General features: G+C 37.5%; 1 protein-coding gene across 27 annotated transcripts in view; it reads left to right on the top strand.

Moving 5' to 3' along the window:
• DLG1 (discs large MAGUK scaffold protein 1) overlaps nt 1-15,560 on the top strand; it is a 149,689-nt gene that overhangs the window by 107,665 nt on the left and 26,464 nt on the right. For 26 of the 27 annotated variants that reach the window (XM_032118987.1, XM_032118996.1, XM_032118984.1 and 23 more), the window contains 3 exons: nt 1,460-1,616; nt 2,707-2,809; nt 13,432-13,546. In XM_032118987.1, the coding sequence (XP_031974878.1) occupies nt 1,460-1,616; nt 2,707-2,809; nt 13,432-13,546 (375 nt within the window). Of the gene's footprint in view, nt 1-1,459; nt 1,617-2,706; nt 2,810-12,633; nt 12,735-13,431; nt 13,547-15,560 lie in introns of those variants that run through there. The other variant, XM_032118994.1, reaches the window with a different exon arrangement.

Here is a 15,560-nt window from a genome sequence, read left to right as displayed (position 1 = left end):
CCCCCACAGACAAAGGTTTGTTTTGATGGATTCTAAACCCAGAAAGGCTGGAGAGCTCTTAATCCTTTCCCATTAACAGACTGTTCATTCCTTCACTGATTCAGTAGATTGCATTAATCTTTTGTTCATCATTGCTGATCAAAGGAAGCTGTTGTAATTTTGTTGCCCTTCTGTTCTGCAAGTATAGGGATGTTATACTGCATTTTCAATATGCTGTTGCTGAATTCTGTGTTATACCACCATCTGATATGGATAATGTCACTGAGATTCCAAGGCAGGGTCCACCCAGGATTGAAACATAAGTGGCATAATGAATTGGAGAATTGATTTTAGTGTAGTGGAAGGTAGGATATGTCTTTGTACTGATTTTTAGCTGAGGGTTAGGTAGACATATAAGCCAAAATGATTCCATCCTGTTGATATCATTATGGTTTTATTGCTTTCCTTTAAAATTACTGTAAAAGGCTGGTTTTAGATTTCTTCCGAAATGCAAGGGCTATTCAGAAAAATGTTTAGATTTTCTTTGAATTACCTTCTCATATTACATTCTCTCCATCCCAAAAAGAAGTTTATAAATTTTGAGTGTTGTTTTAAAAGATGCTGCATCTTTCTGTTCTCTCTTCTGTTCTGTTTTTGTTAACGTATTGGTGTGATCCAGAGCAATATATATACTTTTTTTTCACAATGTCATTTATTTGTAATAGAATAGTACTCTGAAAAAATGAATATAATAGTTGATAGAGGTGAAATTTAAGAATTCGACCTTAAGATGATTTAATAGCTAGTGCAAAAATTGAGTGATTTTTAAAGATTGGACTAGATGATACTTTTTGTTTTGGAAAAGAAAGCAGCTTCTTACTTTATCCTGTAAATTAATAATTAATGCCTCCAAATACTTAATGTCCATTAATTGTTCTTTAGTGCTCTCTAGTGATTTTTGAAATGCAGTGCACAGTTTCTCTGCTTTATTAGAAATGTCTTTTTCTGAGATCACTTATGCTTTACTTTTATTAGATCGAGTAGCAGGTTAGTAGATTTTTGGAAGGAGTCTTTCTGCATTAGATTTTGACTGGTCTTATCAATATTTCTTCTTTCCTCCCCTCATTCAAGTTAGGAGGGGGTCCTATGAAAGAGATTGCAACAACTTGGTTAAGTTTAACTTTTTCAATTGCAGTTGCTTCACTGAAATTGAAAATGTATTTGAGAATGTCACAACCTATACTGATGTTCTTGAACAAGATGGAAAACATTAAGTAATGACATTTAGTGCTGAATAACATTGTAGTATAATAGGAATTTATTTATTCATTTATTTATACATACATACATACAGATTTGTTCAGTTCACCTAACAACAGTGAGGGGATTTTATTTTGCATCTAGAAGCTTTTCTAATTGTTTATTTTACTTTTACTCATGTCTAGTGACCGAGATTTCACATTCCTTTCTTTTCCTTCAGAGAGCCTAGAAAGGTCGTCTTACATCGAGGATCAACAGGTCTTGGTTTCAACATTGTTGGAGGAGAAGACGGAGAAGGAATTTTCATCTCTTTCATCCTTGCAGGAGGGCCAGCTGACCTGAGCGGAGAGCTTAGGAAAGGAGATCGGATAATTTCTGTAGGATTCCTTGCTTCTTTTATTTAAACAGCAAGAAAAGTTTCCCCCTCCCTGCATATTAATGCCAATTAATGAGATACAAAGAATGTTATTAATTGAGCTAAATTTGAAATAATGGAACAGGTGCCAATATTCTTCCAAAGTATCTTCGAGGACTTTAGTCTGCCTGTTTCTCATCTATAACCTGATTAAAATAGCACTTCGTTCTCTCAGAGGCATTCAGTGAAGACATTAACTTATCTTAGTCTGGTAGCTGAGGGCTGTGTGTGTCTAAATTGAAAGAATGCTGGTTTCAGAAATAAGCCTTCTAATGAGATGGAGACACTTGGCAGCAGTGTCTAAAACTGGGTCTTTACTTCCTGCAGTAACTGCTGAACTTCCTGTTAGTCTTACAAAGATCCATCTCATACCTCACTAAGGGCTTTTTCTATATTAGTATTGAAGGTCATATATATTTTGTGTGTTTCTTTGTGAAATTACTTAATTTATGGAGAATCATTTCTTTGGACAATTACATCGTAGTTTGGAAGTTATTTAAGAGGAATTATGTCCTTTTAACAGCTGTTACTAAAACTGATACTAAAGCACATCTTTATTTTAGTTTGAACTATGAAAAGTGCTTTTGGTCTAAAATGTGGAACACACATTTCTGCTTCAGTTTTTTTGTGATGCTATTTTTGAATCTGCTGCATTGAAAACAATGCCAGATTCACAGAGGGTGTTGTCTCTCACTAGATGTGGTGACAGCATGGTCTGTAGGCACTCTTTGGCTAAGAAGGTCCCTGAACCATCACAAAAAATTACATTCTCTGTGTCTCCTTAAAAAGAAAGAAAACACACTTAAACAAGAAGAAAATTGTCCATTCACTGAGTGATATACTATGATAGTCTCAGTAATTCTTAAGAGGGGTGTATGTGAGAGATGAATTCATTGACACTTGCTTTCAGGAAGGATACTGGGAACAGGGGAAATTCACATGGTATGGAAACTAGTTTGTGTCCAGTTAATTTTTTTCCACAGGTGTGTGTTCTGTGGTGATAAATACAAGCATTAATTTTGATGAAGAGCTTTTTTTTATATTACTTGTAGGTAAATGGAGTAGATCTAAAAGCAGCAACCCATGAACAGGCAGCAGCAGCCCTGAAGAACGCAGGCCAAGCAGTGACTATTGTAGCTCAGTACCGTCCAGAAGGTAAGGGCTGCTTTATACATGCAAGTTCTCTTGTACGACTTGAAAATCAGAGAAAGATAATCTACAGACTCCTTCCACCTACCACATCTTCTGAGGAGAGGAGAAACAAATAATGTAATGGTTGTTGTCACACACATGTTAGCATAATTGCAAGTGACCAGATAGGAATATCTGCAAGTGTTGGTGCCGTGGCTTGCTACATTTCTTGCTTTCACCATTTCAGAATTTTAATTTCTTCAGTAAATGTTGCCACTGTCATAACGTGAAAATTAATCTAGTAAATCCAGAACTGAGTAGAAAAACCCTGTTGTTCTTTTCTATTTCCAGTTGTCTTTATCCTTTAATATGGTGGGTTTATGTGCTTTAATAGCAGGAAGATAGATCACTAATTCCTTCTTTGCTGTGTTGATTCAGATGACCATCATTCATAAGGTTTTCATTCTTCGGTTTCACACTAAGCTGTTATTTCTATTTATCCCGCAGTTTCTTCTGGTCCAGATTAGAGTGCAGCTGATGCTGATTAACCATCCCTGTGTGTTCTGCAGAGCACTACATCCATACACATATTTGTCCCCTTGTATTTCTGCAGCACATTTCAAATGCCTTTGTCTATTTGTGATTTTAAAAATTTAATAGTCTGAAATGAAATGCTTATCTTGAGTCTGCAAACTTATCTATTATTGGTGTTATATATACTAAGACGTTTGTTTTATGAACTGTGATGATCAGCAGATTTCTCCAATTTTGCTAAATTGGTTGGCCCACCACTGAATCTTCCTTGCAGAGACTTGTCTGTTTGAAACCTTCCTTTAGCAGTACTGTCAAGGGGTAAGTGTAGGTGTTCATCAGGACTGGATGTGGAGCAGGATTGCTGCCTTCATCTGTTAGGTGGCTGATAGCAGCACGCTTCTAGTCATTCTTTATTTCTTCTTTTCTGTCACCTTTCTTCTATCCTGAACTCCCCAAGTGTTTGAAACATTAGCTTTCACATTCCCCAACCCCTCCACCTGCATCAATATTATATCTCTCTCCTGACCCAGGAACTCTGTTCATAATAAGGCCAAATGATTGATATGTCTGCTTCCTGGTGAAATCCCTGCAGCCAGCCCTTGTTGCCAATGCCTGTATTGTCTCAGGAGGGTGTATCCTGGTCACATGTTCCATCTGTACGTTGCTGTGTTCCAGGATTCATTTTCTAAGAGCACTCACTCTTCCTTTCAAAAGGAATAGTAAGGTCAGCATTGGTTCTGAAATATTTGGTTTGGCTTTGTGTCAGAATTGTCAAATATTTCTGTTGGTACACATATGGCCTATCCTCTGCTTGGCTCTTCAGTGTTGTCATGAGTGGGTCAAATTTATGCACCCTCTTGCTTCTTGGGTAGGGGCCCCTCACCTAATTGAGAAATAAAATGTATGCTTTTATTTATCCCTGAGTTGTCCTTTTGAGCGCCTGAGCACTTTTTTTGTTCAAAGAGGGCATTTATGGTCACTATTTCTTCTGCCAGGAAGGCATGGTGAGGTGTGGCCCCTAGGAGAAGAACAAATGTTTCTCTGGTGTAGAATATGTGCTTCCAGGACTCAAACACTTCTTTTTCACTTGCCAAAGGATATACGTAGACTTCATACAAAATCAGCGGTTTTTCGGTCCTTTCTTTCTAGGATTCAGGCTTTAAGATGAAAAGAATCCTTTCATACTTTGAAAGTCAGAACCTTTTAGAAGAAGAGAAGGAAAGATTTTGGATGGTTCCTGCTCTTTCTGCATTGGAAATAACAGCTTTCTTCATTACTACTTGTCCAAGTAGATAATTTATTTTATTGCACTGTGTATTGAGGTACTTGACTGACTGCTGAGATTTGTGTCATTGCACAGAGATTTGCTCAGAACAACATACGCTGCCTCTTAGAAATTACTGTGACTGTCACTTGTAGATTTCAAGGCTAGAGCTGTTCTTATTCCTTCATGGCTACTGAGGCATTCCAAACAAGACTGTGTGCAGTTGAGCTGTATTGAGAATTCAGTTCTCAAAGACTTATAGGGCCCATTTGAGAGGATGCATGTGGGAGATGTTACTCAAATTACCCTAGATTATGGGCAGACATCTGATAAATTAATCAAAGAAAGGATTGATTCCTCCCCTCAAGATGCTTGGTCTGCATTGAGCACCTTTCTTTCTGAAACAGTGCTTAAAATCTCCATTTGAAGTGAAGATGTTAGAATCACATCTACCCTTTTGAGGTATGCCATGAAGGAAAAGTGTAACTAGCAAATTGAGATCCATTGTACTTTGGAGGCAAAGAATGAATTGACTTGGCCAGCCTACCTCAGAGAGCTCTAGTTACTGATGTCTGACATCTCTGCCTTGTTCTTACTCTTCATAATGCAAGTTTGAATGGAAGTCCAGCTGTCAGCTTCGTCAGGTCTGGTGTGGGAGGAAAATTGAATCAGATACTCATTGTTTATATCTCAGAGATTAGTAAAAAAAATATTTCCTTAAAGGTTACTGTTTGTTAACATAGGAAAGCAGTCTGTTTGCAATTTGGCTTTCCAAATAGAAAATACCATCCGTGTGATTGAGTGCACTTTATAAAAGTGCATATGTTTTTTGGTCATCTTCATATTTCCTAAATTATATCTTTACATGGGAGTCTTTTCTCCTCGCTAGAGTCATTTACATGGAATACTTTATATATATATATACGTGTGTGTGTGTGTATAATTATCTTCACTTTTTGTTAATGCCATTTGGAAACAGGTTAACAAGTATTAAAATATTCATAAAGTAGTTGTTCATGATTGGTACTTCTCAAATGTCTTCATAAAGATGGAGAGCATCAGGTATAACTGCTTGTATTGCATATGTATTTTATTTATATTTATGAATCCAGCAGGATTTTGTAAAAGATGCTGACAGCTAGGACAGATCAAGGAGGTTCTAGACATCCATCAGGATTGATTATAACCAAGTAAAGAGATTCAGTATGATAGGAACATTTGGAAGACACTTGGGACCTGCTCACTTCACTCCCTGTAATTGTCTATGACAGTTTGTATGTTCATAGATGTGATGGGGAATGCTAATTTATGTTTTTACATCCTATCACATTTCCTATTTTCCCATCATAAATTTCCCATTTGTCTTTCTCCTCCTCTTTTTGGGAAAAGAGGATTTTTGCAAGCAGTTCTCTCATAGGAAAGCCTGAGTTAGGCTATAGAAAAATGAGTCACTGGAAAACTCTTTTCGTGCAAAGGGTTGAATTTTCCGTATCTGTCGCTTCAAATCCATGGTAACTAAACTCTAATTACAGGATTTGGGGTAGGCTATTATGGCTGAATGAAATTGATTTTATTGAATTTGGGCTCAAATTACGTAACTGCTGACTTCTTTCCCTTAAATCTCCACAATGTTCCTTGGTTATGGAATTGAGTGAAAACAGATATAATTGCATTCTTTAAAATGTCCTTCTGGGTATTCCTTTAGTTTCTAGGAGTGTTCAGTAAATTTGAGGGATGCCTTACAAAGTTTTTCTACTCTACTGAATTAAATTTCAGCAACTTGCCAGCACTCTTTGGGACAGGTAAAAGTCAAACATGGAATGTGAGTGTGTTCTGCTGTTTACAGAAGTGGCTTATGCATCAGGCATGACCACACCTGTACTCAGTTGACCTAAGACTTTCTCCTTGTAGACTCCAGGCTTTATCTTGCAACTTGCCAGGAGCTACTGTTGGAAACTGGTCACCTATTGGGTTGTGCTGGTACATCCTTCTGTGGTACATACACGACATGGGTGTGGATACAGAATCTCCCTAGTTGCGCAGATCAGTGGGTTTGGACCTGCTGAGGCTGGGTGTTGCTGCAGAGGAGGGATCTATAATAGGAGATGGGCAGGAGTTTGTGAAACAGGAATTATCCTGTAGAAATGTGGTTGGGAAGTCAGGATGTTGTTCTCATTTTCACCTTGATTTGGAAGCCTTTCCTTACTCCCTTACTTGTACTACAAATTTCTACCTGCTTTTAAGATGTCACTCATGAATAAAAAGGGATTTTGGTTTACTGTGAATTCCACTGCAAAAGAAGTACTGTGATCTGGAGCAGTTTCAAAGCAGGAGTTGTTGGTTCAGTACAAAAAAATTGTTTTGATAAACTATTTTAATTTGTAGTGGCTTCTGCTCCATTTCGTTTTCATGTTGCTCCCTGGCTCTGCAGACACCTTAGTGCCACACTACTGTGTCTCTGGGTCTCTGCAGAGGTAGGATTGCAAGGAGGAATTGTCATGCTGGTGAGGAGGAATGAGAGGAAGCACTAAGCAATTTGGATATATGTGTATGTCCTGGGAGTGGAGATTCGGAGTGGTCAGAATTATGATCATGCTGCATTGCAGGGATACAGGAACTTGAGTGCTTGAAGGGAATGTAGTGAGGAGAGGAGCAGCAAGGGGGAAGTATAGGACTGTGCAGAGGCTTACAGCTCTTGGGGGCTCTGTTTCACATTGACATCCATTATTATATTCATTCAAATTAAAAGGCCATCTGAGATGTAATAATAATGTTGCCTCAAAATTCAGAATTTCTGGAAGGTTAGATTTTGCCATTCCAAAAAGGTATGAGGTACCTGTAGGCTACCATAACTGTATTTATCTTGAGTACATTTATGTGTTTAAAAATAATAGAACAGCCAAAAAATATATTAAATATATATTTGATTGAAATTGGGTAGAAAATAATTTAGTGGGTTAAGTTTTCTAGTGTAGTTATACTCTGCTAGATCAGAACTGAGCTGTGTTAAGGATATGGATAACATTAACTGCAGTTACATAATCAGTGAAGCTGCTCTTGGAGGGCCTTGAAGAAGGAAGCAGGCCAAGTCTGTTGGCATCAGCAGTCATTCACTGGTCACATCATCTTTCCTGAAAGCAGGGCAAAATTCATATAAACCTATCATGACAGAAAAGGGTAGCAGTCCTTTCTGTTTCCCAAGGATTCACCTGACATACCAAAAATAAAATCATAATTTCTTTTCTGAAAGAGTGGTAAGATGTTTAAGTGATCAGATTAGCTTCATGTTCTTAGGTGATCTGGTGGATCAGTGTAAGATTAGGAGAAGGTGGAACCAAAACATCAAGAGAAGACTTCAAGGTATTTTTGTAAAACATCTGCTTCTGAACCTACATTGTTCATATAGATAGTTAACACACATTGTTTCAGTTTTGTTAATGGAAACTTTATATCTTTCATTCTCTCTTGTCGTTAAAACAAATGGCTCAAAAGAAAAACAAAAAAGGAGGGGAACACAAAAATGTTTTGTTAGAGCTCTCTGCTCAATGGCCAGTGTGTGGCTGATTTTTCTGTTTACAATGCTGCATCTATGTACTGTTTTCTAGTGGAATTCAAAAGAGAATAACAAAGCTCTGGGAAATGGTACCATTTTCATATGTATAAGCTAAGATTGCTTTCTGAGCATTAGCCTTGAAATATATTGTAAATCTTCTGTCTGCAGAAGTCCAGCTGGGGTAGCATGAAGCCAATAACGCTTGTACAAAACTTAGTTTTCATTAATTGTTTTTTATCAAGGCTGAGCTTCCCTTGCTTTCTAGATGATGACATGAATTGTCTTAAACAAAAGTGGTTAGAAAGATCAGTGCATCCCAATTTCATAAAATGAAAAATTCTTGGAAAAAACACTTCAAGTAAAGTTTGCCCTGTTTTTGGGTATGTGGTCCCTGGTTTTCCAGGCTTCTGTTCTTGCTTGTTTTGTACCTGGTTCTACTCATTTGCAAGTAATCTATATTAGTCAATTAGAGTATCTTCAAAGCTGGACCCATCAAGATTAGAAAAAGCGTTTTGCTATATATAGCCCTGATAGACACTGTAAATCGGCTTACACATGTTTTAATCCTTTAAAACCTCACTCCTACTCTTTAATATACAAAATAAAATTGGATGTGCATGCTTGCTAAGTCTTCAGCAACATTTTTAGTGGATTCACTTCAGCAGTGACTGGACCTAGTCTCTTTCTGAGTTTTCCCAGGTCTGTGGGAGCTGTTCTTAACTAAATACAACTGCAGTTTCTCTAATCTTTTGAAATTCCTTGGTCTAGTCTTTCAAGTGATTAATGAGATACAAGCTCATTAAACATTAGAGTGCATGAGAGTCACCAATAACACATAGAATTCATTGTGGTCTCTCCCAGGCAACGTTAATATCAAATGACAAGCATTGCAGCAAAATAATATCTCCTCAAAAATGATTTATGATGTTTTTAATGTGGTCCATGAATTTTAAAAGAAAAACAAATGGAAGATCAATACAGGATCAGTGTGATGGTGGCTATCCTAAGTACCAGGCTCCATTTCCCTGTTTGGAGGCACCATGAAAAGGAAAATCGAATATTCTGAGAGTTGAGAAAAGAGTATAAATCAGTAGTTACATAAAATTGTGAGCACAAGAGTTCTGCTTAGACAGATCCAATGGGTCCTGCTAAAGAGGGGTTTCCATAGACAGATGGGAAGAGGGAAGCAAGGGGCATACTTTTTTAATTAAAGCGAACTTTTTCAGCTCTACGTGGGTTCAATATATGTAAGAATCTCTGCTGCTCAGCGCTGTGTTGCCATCTGTTCCCTGTATGCACATCCCTGCTTCCTGGAGTTGCTGTTCCTTCTGTGCTGTTTGCTGAATTTCCCATCCCTTGTGTAGCCTTCTGCTCTCCTGCCCCATTTGCTAGAAAGTGTGTTCCAGACCAGATGCATTTTCATTGTGGCCTCATTTTCCTCTTCCCCTGCCTGCACAGACAATTCACCACTTTCCTGTGTATCTCTGTGTTTTGTTGCCTGCCAGATGGGCAGTCCAGGAGAGTTTCAGTGATCAGATCCTGTCTGGAGTTCCAGTTTTCTGTTCAAGTAAATATTGACATTGAACACACTACAGATTTCTAGGTAAAATCACTTCAGCATCTTGGAATCAGAGTAATCTACTAGGATTTGCTAATCTTCCCTTCTTTTGTTTCTTGCTGTGGAATGCATGCAGACATGAAATAGAGCAGATTTAGTCGAGTTTTGCACCATCTGGTTATCCAGTATAATTTTAAAGTTTAAACTTGAGCCCAGATGTATTCATCCTATGTTCTTAACAACTGATTATGTGTAAACCTGAGTAGGCTTTGGGTTTTTTTTCCTTTGGTGATGGTGGGGTTCTGTTGGATAAATGCCATGAATCGAAGCAGGAGGTGCTTGTGCTTCCTCGAGCTCTCTGTTATGATGGCAGATACTATTCCCTCCCTGCCTCTAAACTTCTTGGAAACTTTGAGAAAATTCTAGTCAAGTAGAAATGCCCTTATTCTAATGTTCTTATTTTATTTTGTTTCATGTTAGTTTTGCTGCCTGTTACCCTTTATTTGATGAATAGCATCAGCAGCTTTCCTAAAATCTAGACCTTGTGAGAGATTCTGAGTGAAGTTTCATTCAGTGCTGTTGCATATACACCAGATTTTGGAGCCTGATCAAATTCTTACCTGAAAAGATTGAGAGGTTGGATTGTGTGGTTTTCATTTGGTTTTGAATTTCTTTTTGGGTGGGCGTCTGTGTTTCTTGTACCACCATAGTTCTTATTAAAATACTATTTCAGAAACTCAGTGTTGTGATGGCTGTGCAAATTGGAAGCATATTTGTAAGTGGAGTTCCTATGACCAGCCTGCTTCATTTGGGTTAAAATCAGTTTTACTTTTTCATTTAAATAGTTTGCGCCCTTTCTATTTGGTTACCCTGATAACACTACACCAGAAATCAAACACATCCCTTCTCTTCATTTCCTGTTAACCAAGAAAGCAGGGTGTCCTTTTCATCTTGTCCACTGTGCCTGTTCCAGCTCCAAATTTCTGGAATGTTGATGTGACAAAACTTTTTTTAAAAAGTTACGTATTTATATATGCATTGTATGATTTTTTCACAACCATGCAGAATTTTGTTGTGGTGTGCACTGAGATTTAGGGGAACAAATATCAAATTTGTCATACACTATATATGGCTGTTATGCATACCCATAAGAAAGAAAGGACTTGGCAAAGAAATAGTTCTCTAGCATTTGTGAGAATCTAGAGATGAGAAGCTGAAGGAAAGTTAGAGATTGAAGGTGCAAAAGACACTTAATATCCAACTCAATCACAGAGATAGAAATATAGCCTCTTCCAGTCAAATTAGCAGAGCTCACACTTTATAGTGCTGAAGTTGAACCAACCCCACTTGGTCAACCCTTACCAGGGGACAGGTGATGATCCTTTGGGTATCAAACAGATACTGCCTTTCTGACGCTATCCAGAGTCCTGCTGCTGTCTTATTTTCTGTCTCCAGCATTAGTTTCAGTACCACTGTATGTAATACTAAGGTTTCTTTTTTTAAAAACCAAAATCCTGTGTACTTTTCAGCTCCAAACCCAGTGATGGTGAGAATTCTATCCATCCTGTTCCTCACAAAACATTCTGTTATGAGGAATATAACCCAAATTTTAGCTAGCTCTACATCAAGGGAGCTCACCAGATTCTGACTGCACAGTGCTTAAGCTTCTTCTAAATATGAAATTTCTTGGCACTCCTTCTTTTCAAACATAAAGCCTTCTCAGTCCCAGCCCATTAGTTTCCTTTTTTTGCCTTATTCATATGGCAGGAGCTTCTGTGAAATTATTCTCCTCCTTACTCCTACAGATGTCCCTGTCATTCATTCAGCACTTACTTCCCAGGAGTCCTGATGAGAAAAATTAAATTAATTCAGGAAGCTGCAAGACCAGCAACCTGAGGATGAGATATAGGGTAGAGTTAAGCAATACTGGGAAATAGCCTCCCTGGTAACCCTCTTACGTCTGTGTGCTGCATAGGAGGAAGTCTGATTCTTCAAGCAAATGACACATGATACAGAAATTTGTATTTTTTTCCAGTAGCTATTACAAAGAGCTGCAGATATTTTTAGTACTGAACAGGCAGTAGCACAGGAAAATGTTTGGATTATCTGATCTTTTCTGTGCTTACTTTCCTTTCACTTAGGGGCACACAAATCTTTTAGGTTTGTCGTTTCTTGGGTATAAATGAGTAAAATGAGGTGACTTACCCAAGGCCCTGCAGGGCAGCAGTAGCACAGCACAAGTGAGTTGTTCTCTCACTGCATCTGAGCCCTTCCCCTAAGGAATGTTGCTTTCTAAAAAATGTCGTTTTCTCACATTCCTCCTCAGTTACTGTCCTGTCATCTTACATTCTTTTGTTATTAGTGACAGCATCAGTAGTCGTGGAAATAATGTTTTTTATTCTCTTGTCAAACAACCTCATCAGTTTGATTTAGTGCTGGTAAAGTTTTTGATCTGAACTTTATTTGTAAAAAGGCACTTGGTGGTATTTTAAAAACTAAGACATCTTTAAAAGCTACTAGCTTTTGCTTATAGAGGACAAAAGTTAGGGTTATTTAAGAGACTGTTCATATTGTCATAATCTGGATAGGGTTAATTATAGATGCTATTGGTGCTCACTGTATGATGAGTGTGTGGGGAGAAAGGGCCACAGAACTTAATATGATAAAACATTCACAGTTTTTAGATGGATGTTGAAGGAGCCTTAGTTTAAAGATTTTCTCAAGATTTTTTATTTTAGAGCCCTTTCTCCCAGTCTTTCACTTCCTGAATAACTGTGGTGCCCACAGGGAGTGAGGGTGCAGCTCAGGAGAGCAGCTCATTGCCAGTCCAGCGGCTGCTTGCAGCACACACGCCCTGGCTCTCCCAGTGTTGGCTTGTTATAATCTGGCATCACGTGGTCTCCTGGGGAAGGTGGTGGCTGCAGAACATTTCGTTTGACTAGGAAGGGTTTACAAGTGGATCTGTTGATCCTGAAGTCCAAACTATTCAGCTGAAGGAAAAACTTACTTGCTCTGAGTTCGTATTTTATGCTGACAGCATGTAAGTACCTCACTTCAGGAGATGTTTGTCCTGAAGAAGCAATTGTTTTTTTCCTGCCTGCCTTTGTAGCTAAAATCAAATGCATTTAGCATAGTTTTATTAGTACATGGTGCTGCTTAAGAACACAATCCGTTTTTCCAGGATTAACATTGTACATAATTCTGTGGGGCCAGTTTGAATCTCTAATGCTGTTTACAAGTGAATTGAGATTCATGCCAGAATTCTGGATTTTTTTTTTTTTTTTCCTTTCCTGAGCTCCCAGAGGAACACAGTCTTATTTCAGAAGATGTTTTGCATATTTCCCACCTTGTAGTGTTAAATTCTTTATCTCAATCAAATCCAGTAATTTTGAAGTAAAGACAGTTTTCATTCCCATTTTTTAACATTTTTAATGTAAAATACATAGTTCTTGATTATAAACATGTATTTCATATGTATGTTCTGAAGTTTCCTTTCTATCATGGGCTAAAATTTATCTGTATCAGTCTTTTTATTTCTATGAAATGGATAATTATTAGTAGAAATGTTTGTCTTAATTAGAAAAAAATAGTTACTGTGTACTATAGATTCCAATCAAGAAATTTTGAAGTATAATATTCTTGTGTATTTTCTTCACCTGATCAAAATTATTTCAGATTTTCTTTCAGTTTAATAGCTGAAGTTTGGCAGGAAATTAACTGCCATGCCTTTGTTACAGAATACAGTCGTTTTGAAGCTAAAATCCATGATTTACGGGAGCAGATGATGAACAGTAGCATTAGTTCAGGATCAGGATCTTTGCGAACCAGCCAGAAGAGATCCCTCTATGTCAGGTAATCATCTTTTTCATAGTATTGCTACTGTGTTTTTCTGCTTTCCTGTAGACTTACTATTTTGGCATTTGCATTTTCTTACAATTATTTACTAAGTATTAATAAATGGATACTTATATGCAAATATAATTTTAAAAGTACTTTATTTAGACTGATTAATGTAATGTAGCTGAAAATGAAGTAATATCCCTGAGAACCCTAGATGAACTTTGAAGAGTGGTGCTATTATTTGCTTTTTGTCTTTTGCTTTGAGAAAGATGATAATCCATCAGCAAAAACATGTACTTCTTTAAGTCAGTGTATGTGAAGTCTTAACAACTTGCTTGGTTCAGTTTGTGTTTTTGTGACAGAAGTCTTCATATTCTTCCTTGCTCAGTACTTGAGTTCAAATTTATGGTCTTCCTTTTCTTAAGATTTGACAGATTTCCATCTTCTTTCCTTCAGCTTACTTTAGTTGTTTTCTTGGCTTTATTAAGAAATCTTATTTCTCTATCCAATTGCATTTTGTTATGGAATATTTTTCCATAACCAAGAGAGAAAATGCAAAGCAAATGAACTGAGCATACCTCATTAATTTATTCATATCAGGTTTAACGTAAAGGATGCTGCAAGGAAGTGGAAATGTAAGAGCATGAAGCAGATGAGAAAATAGGTGGTTTCACGGGGAAATTATGGCAAGGTGCAGTTTATTCATGTGTCATTTAACTCCTACATCAGTTATCATGTACTGATAAAGCATAACGTTTCAAGTATGGAACGTAGGTAAAAGGATTGCGTTTTTAAAAATAAATTGATTTTTGAGTTCCCCAAATCAGCTTATCTCTGGATTGAATCAGGGCCAGCAGTAGCCTCTTGGTAGGGGCCAGAATGTTTCAGTAGAGTCGGTAAGGCTTCAAGTAGTTCTGGTGCTTGGGTTAAACATGGTTAAAAATGTTGTAGGACCTCACTGATTTACCTGCTAAAAGTAAGCAGGCTCAGTTGCTGTTGACTTTTCCCATCCAAAGCAGATACTGTTTTGTTAATGGTGTGTTCTATCTACTGAGCTATGGGAAAGGAAGCAAGTCATAGATGAAGCAGTTCCCTGATTGCATTGATGGTCAGAAAAGTCATGGTCCTTTGTAACGTATTTCTGAATGCTTTGACACAAATGTAGCTAAATACTCATAGGGCTTCTGTTTAGCTTGACTCTTAACAGGTAGTTCCTATGTTTAGACATATCATTTCAGTAGCTGGATTCTGTTTTCTTAGATTTGAGCCTACTTTTTTTTTTTTATACTTCTGTCTGCATTAAATATTTTGGGGGTCAAAATTTAAATTTCTTAAAAAAAAAAATGCCGTAAATACTAAGGGTAGGTGCTTGATACCGCAGTTATCCATATCTTTGAATTTCCACAGGTAGGTAGGTGTACATATGGATATTTTGCTGAGATCTTCCTTTCCATAATCCCAAGATTTATTGCTTTAGCCCTCATCATGTAACTAAGCCTAAACAATTCTAAATGCTTTTATTTTGCTTGGTTAGCTATAGCCTGATTAGGTTCTAAAGCGCTTATGCTCATGTTCGCACTCTGGTCTGATATTTTAACCCACTGACAAGCATTTTATGTTTACGTAGCTTTTATTCCACTGATGGAAGTTGTTGAGCTTTTGACTTTGCCAGCTGCTGCAGAACTTTCAGCCTTCTCCAGGTTGTTGACAGAAGCCTTGTGAGGACTGGTTTCATTGAAGGTTTTTGAGGCTCAATAATCAGTGTTGGTATAAGTCAGTACAAAAATCTAAAATGCAAAAATTCCACTGCAGAAATACTTTCCTACCCACATCTCTTTACAGAGGGTGATGTTAGGGCTTTTGGGATCTGCTCGTGTCATCGCACCAAAAGTTGCCAAAGACTGGGAGGCAACTTTATATGCACAGAAAGAGTTCACATCTGTTCTGTCTGGTTTCTGATGCAATTTTGACCACATTGAAGTAACTTTTATGAATATTTTCACATATTGCTAGATACTGACAGAAC

The sequence above is a fragment of the Corvus moneduloides genome, chromosome 10, assembly GCF_009650955.1.
Source record: "Corvus moneduloides isolate bCorMon1 chromosome 10, bCorMon1.pri, whole genome shotgun sequence".
In the NCBI taxonomy this organism is placed as follows: Eukaryota; Metazoa; Chordata; class Aves; order Passeriformes; family Corvidae; genus Corvus; species Corvus moneduloides.
The sequence above is the reverse complement of the archived record's forward strand: the minus strand, read 5'-3'. Positions and strand labels throughout refer to the sequence as shown.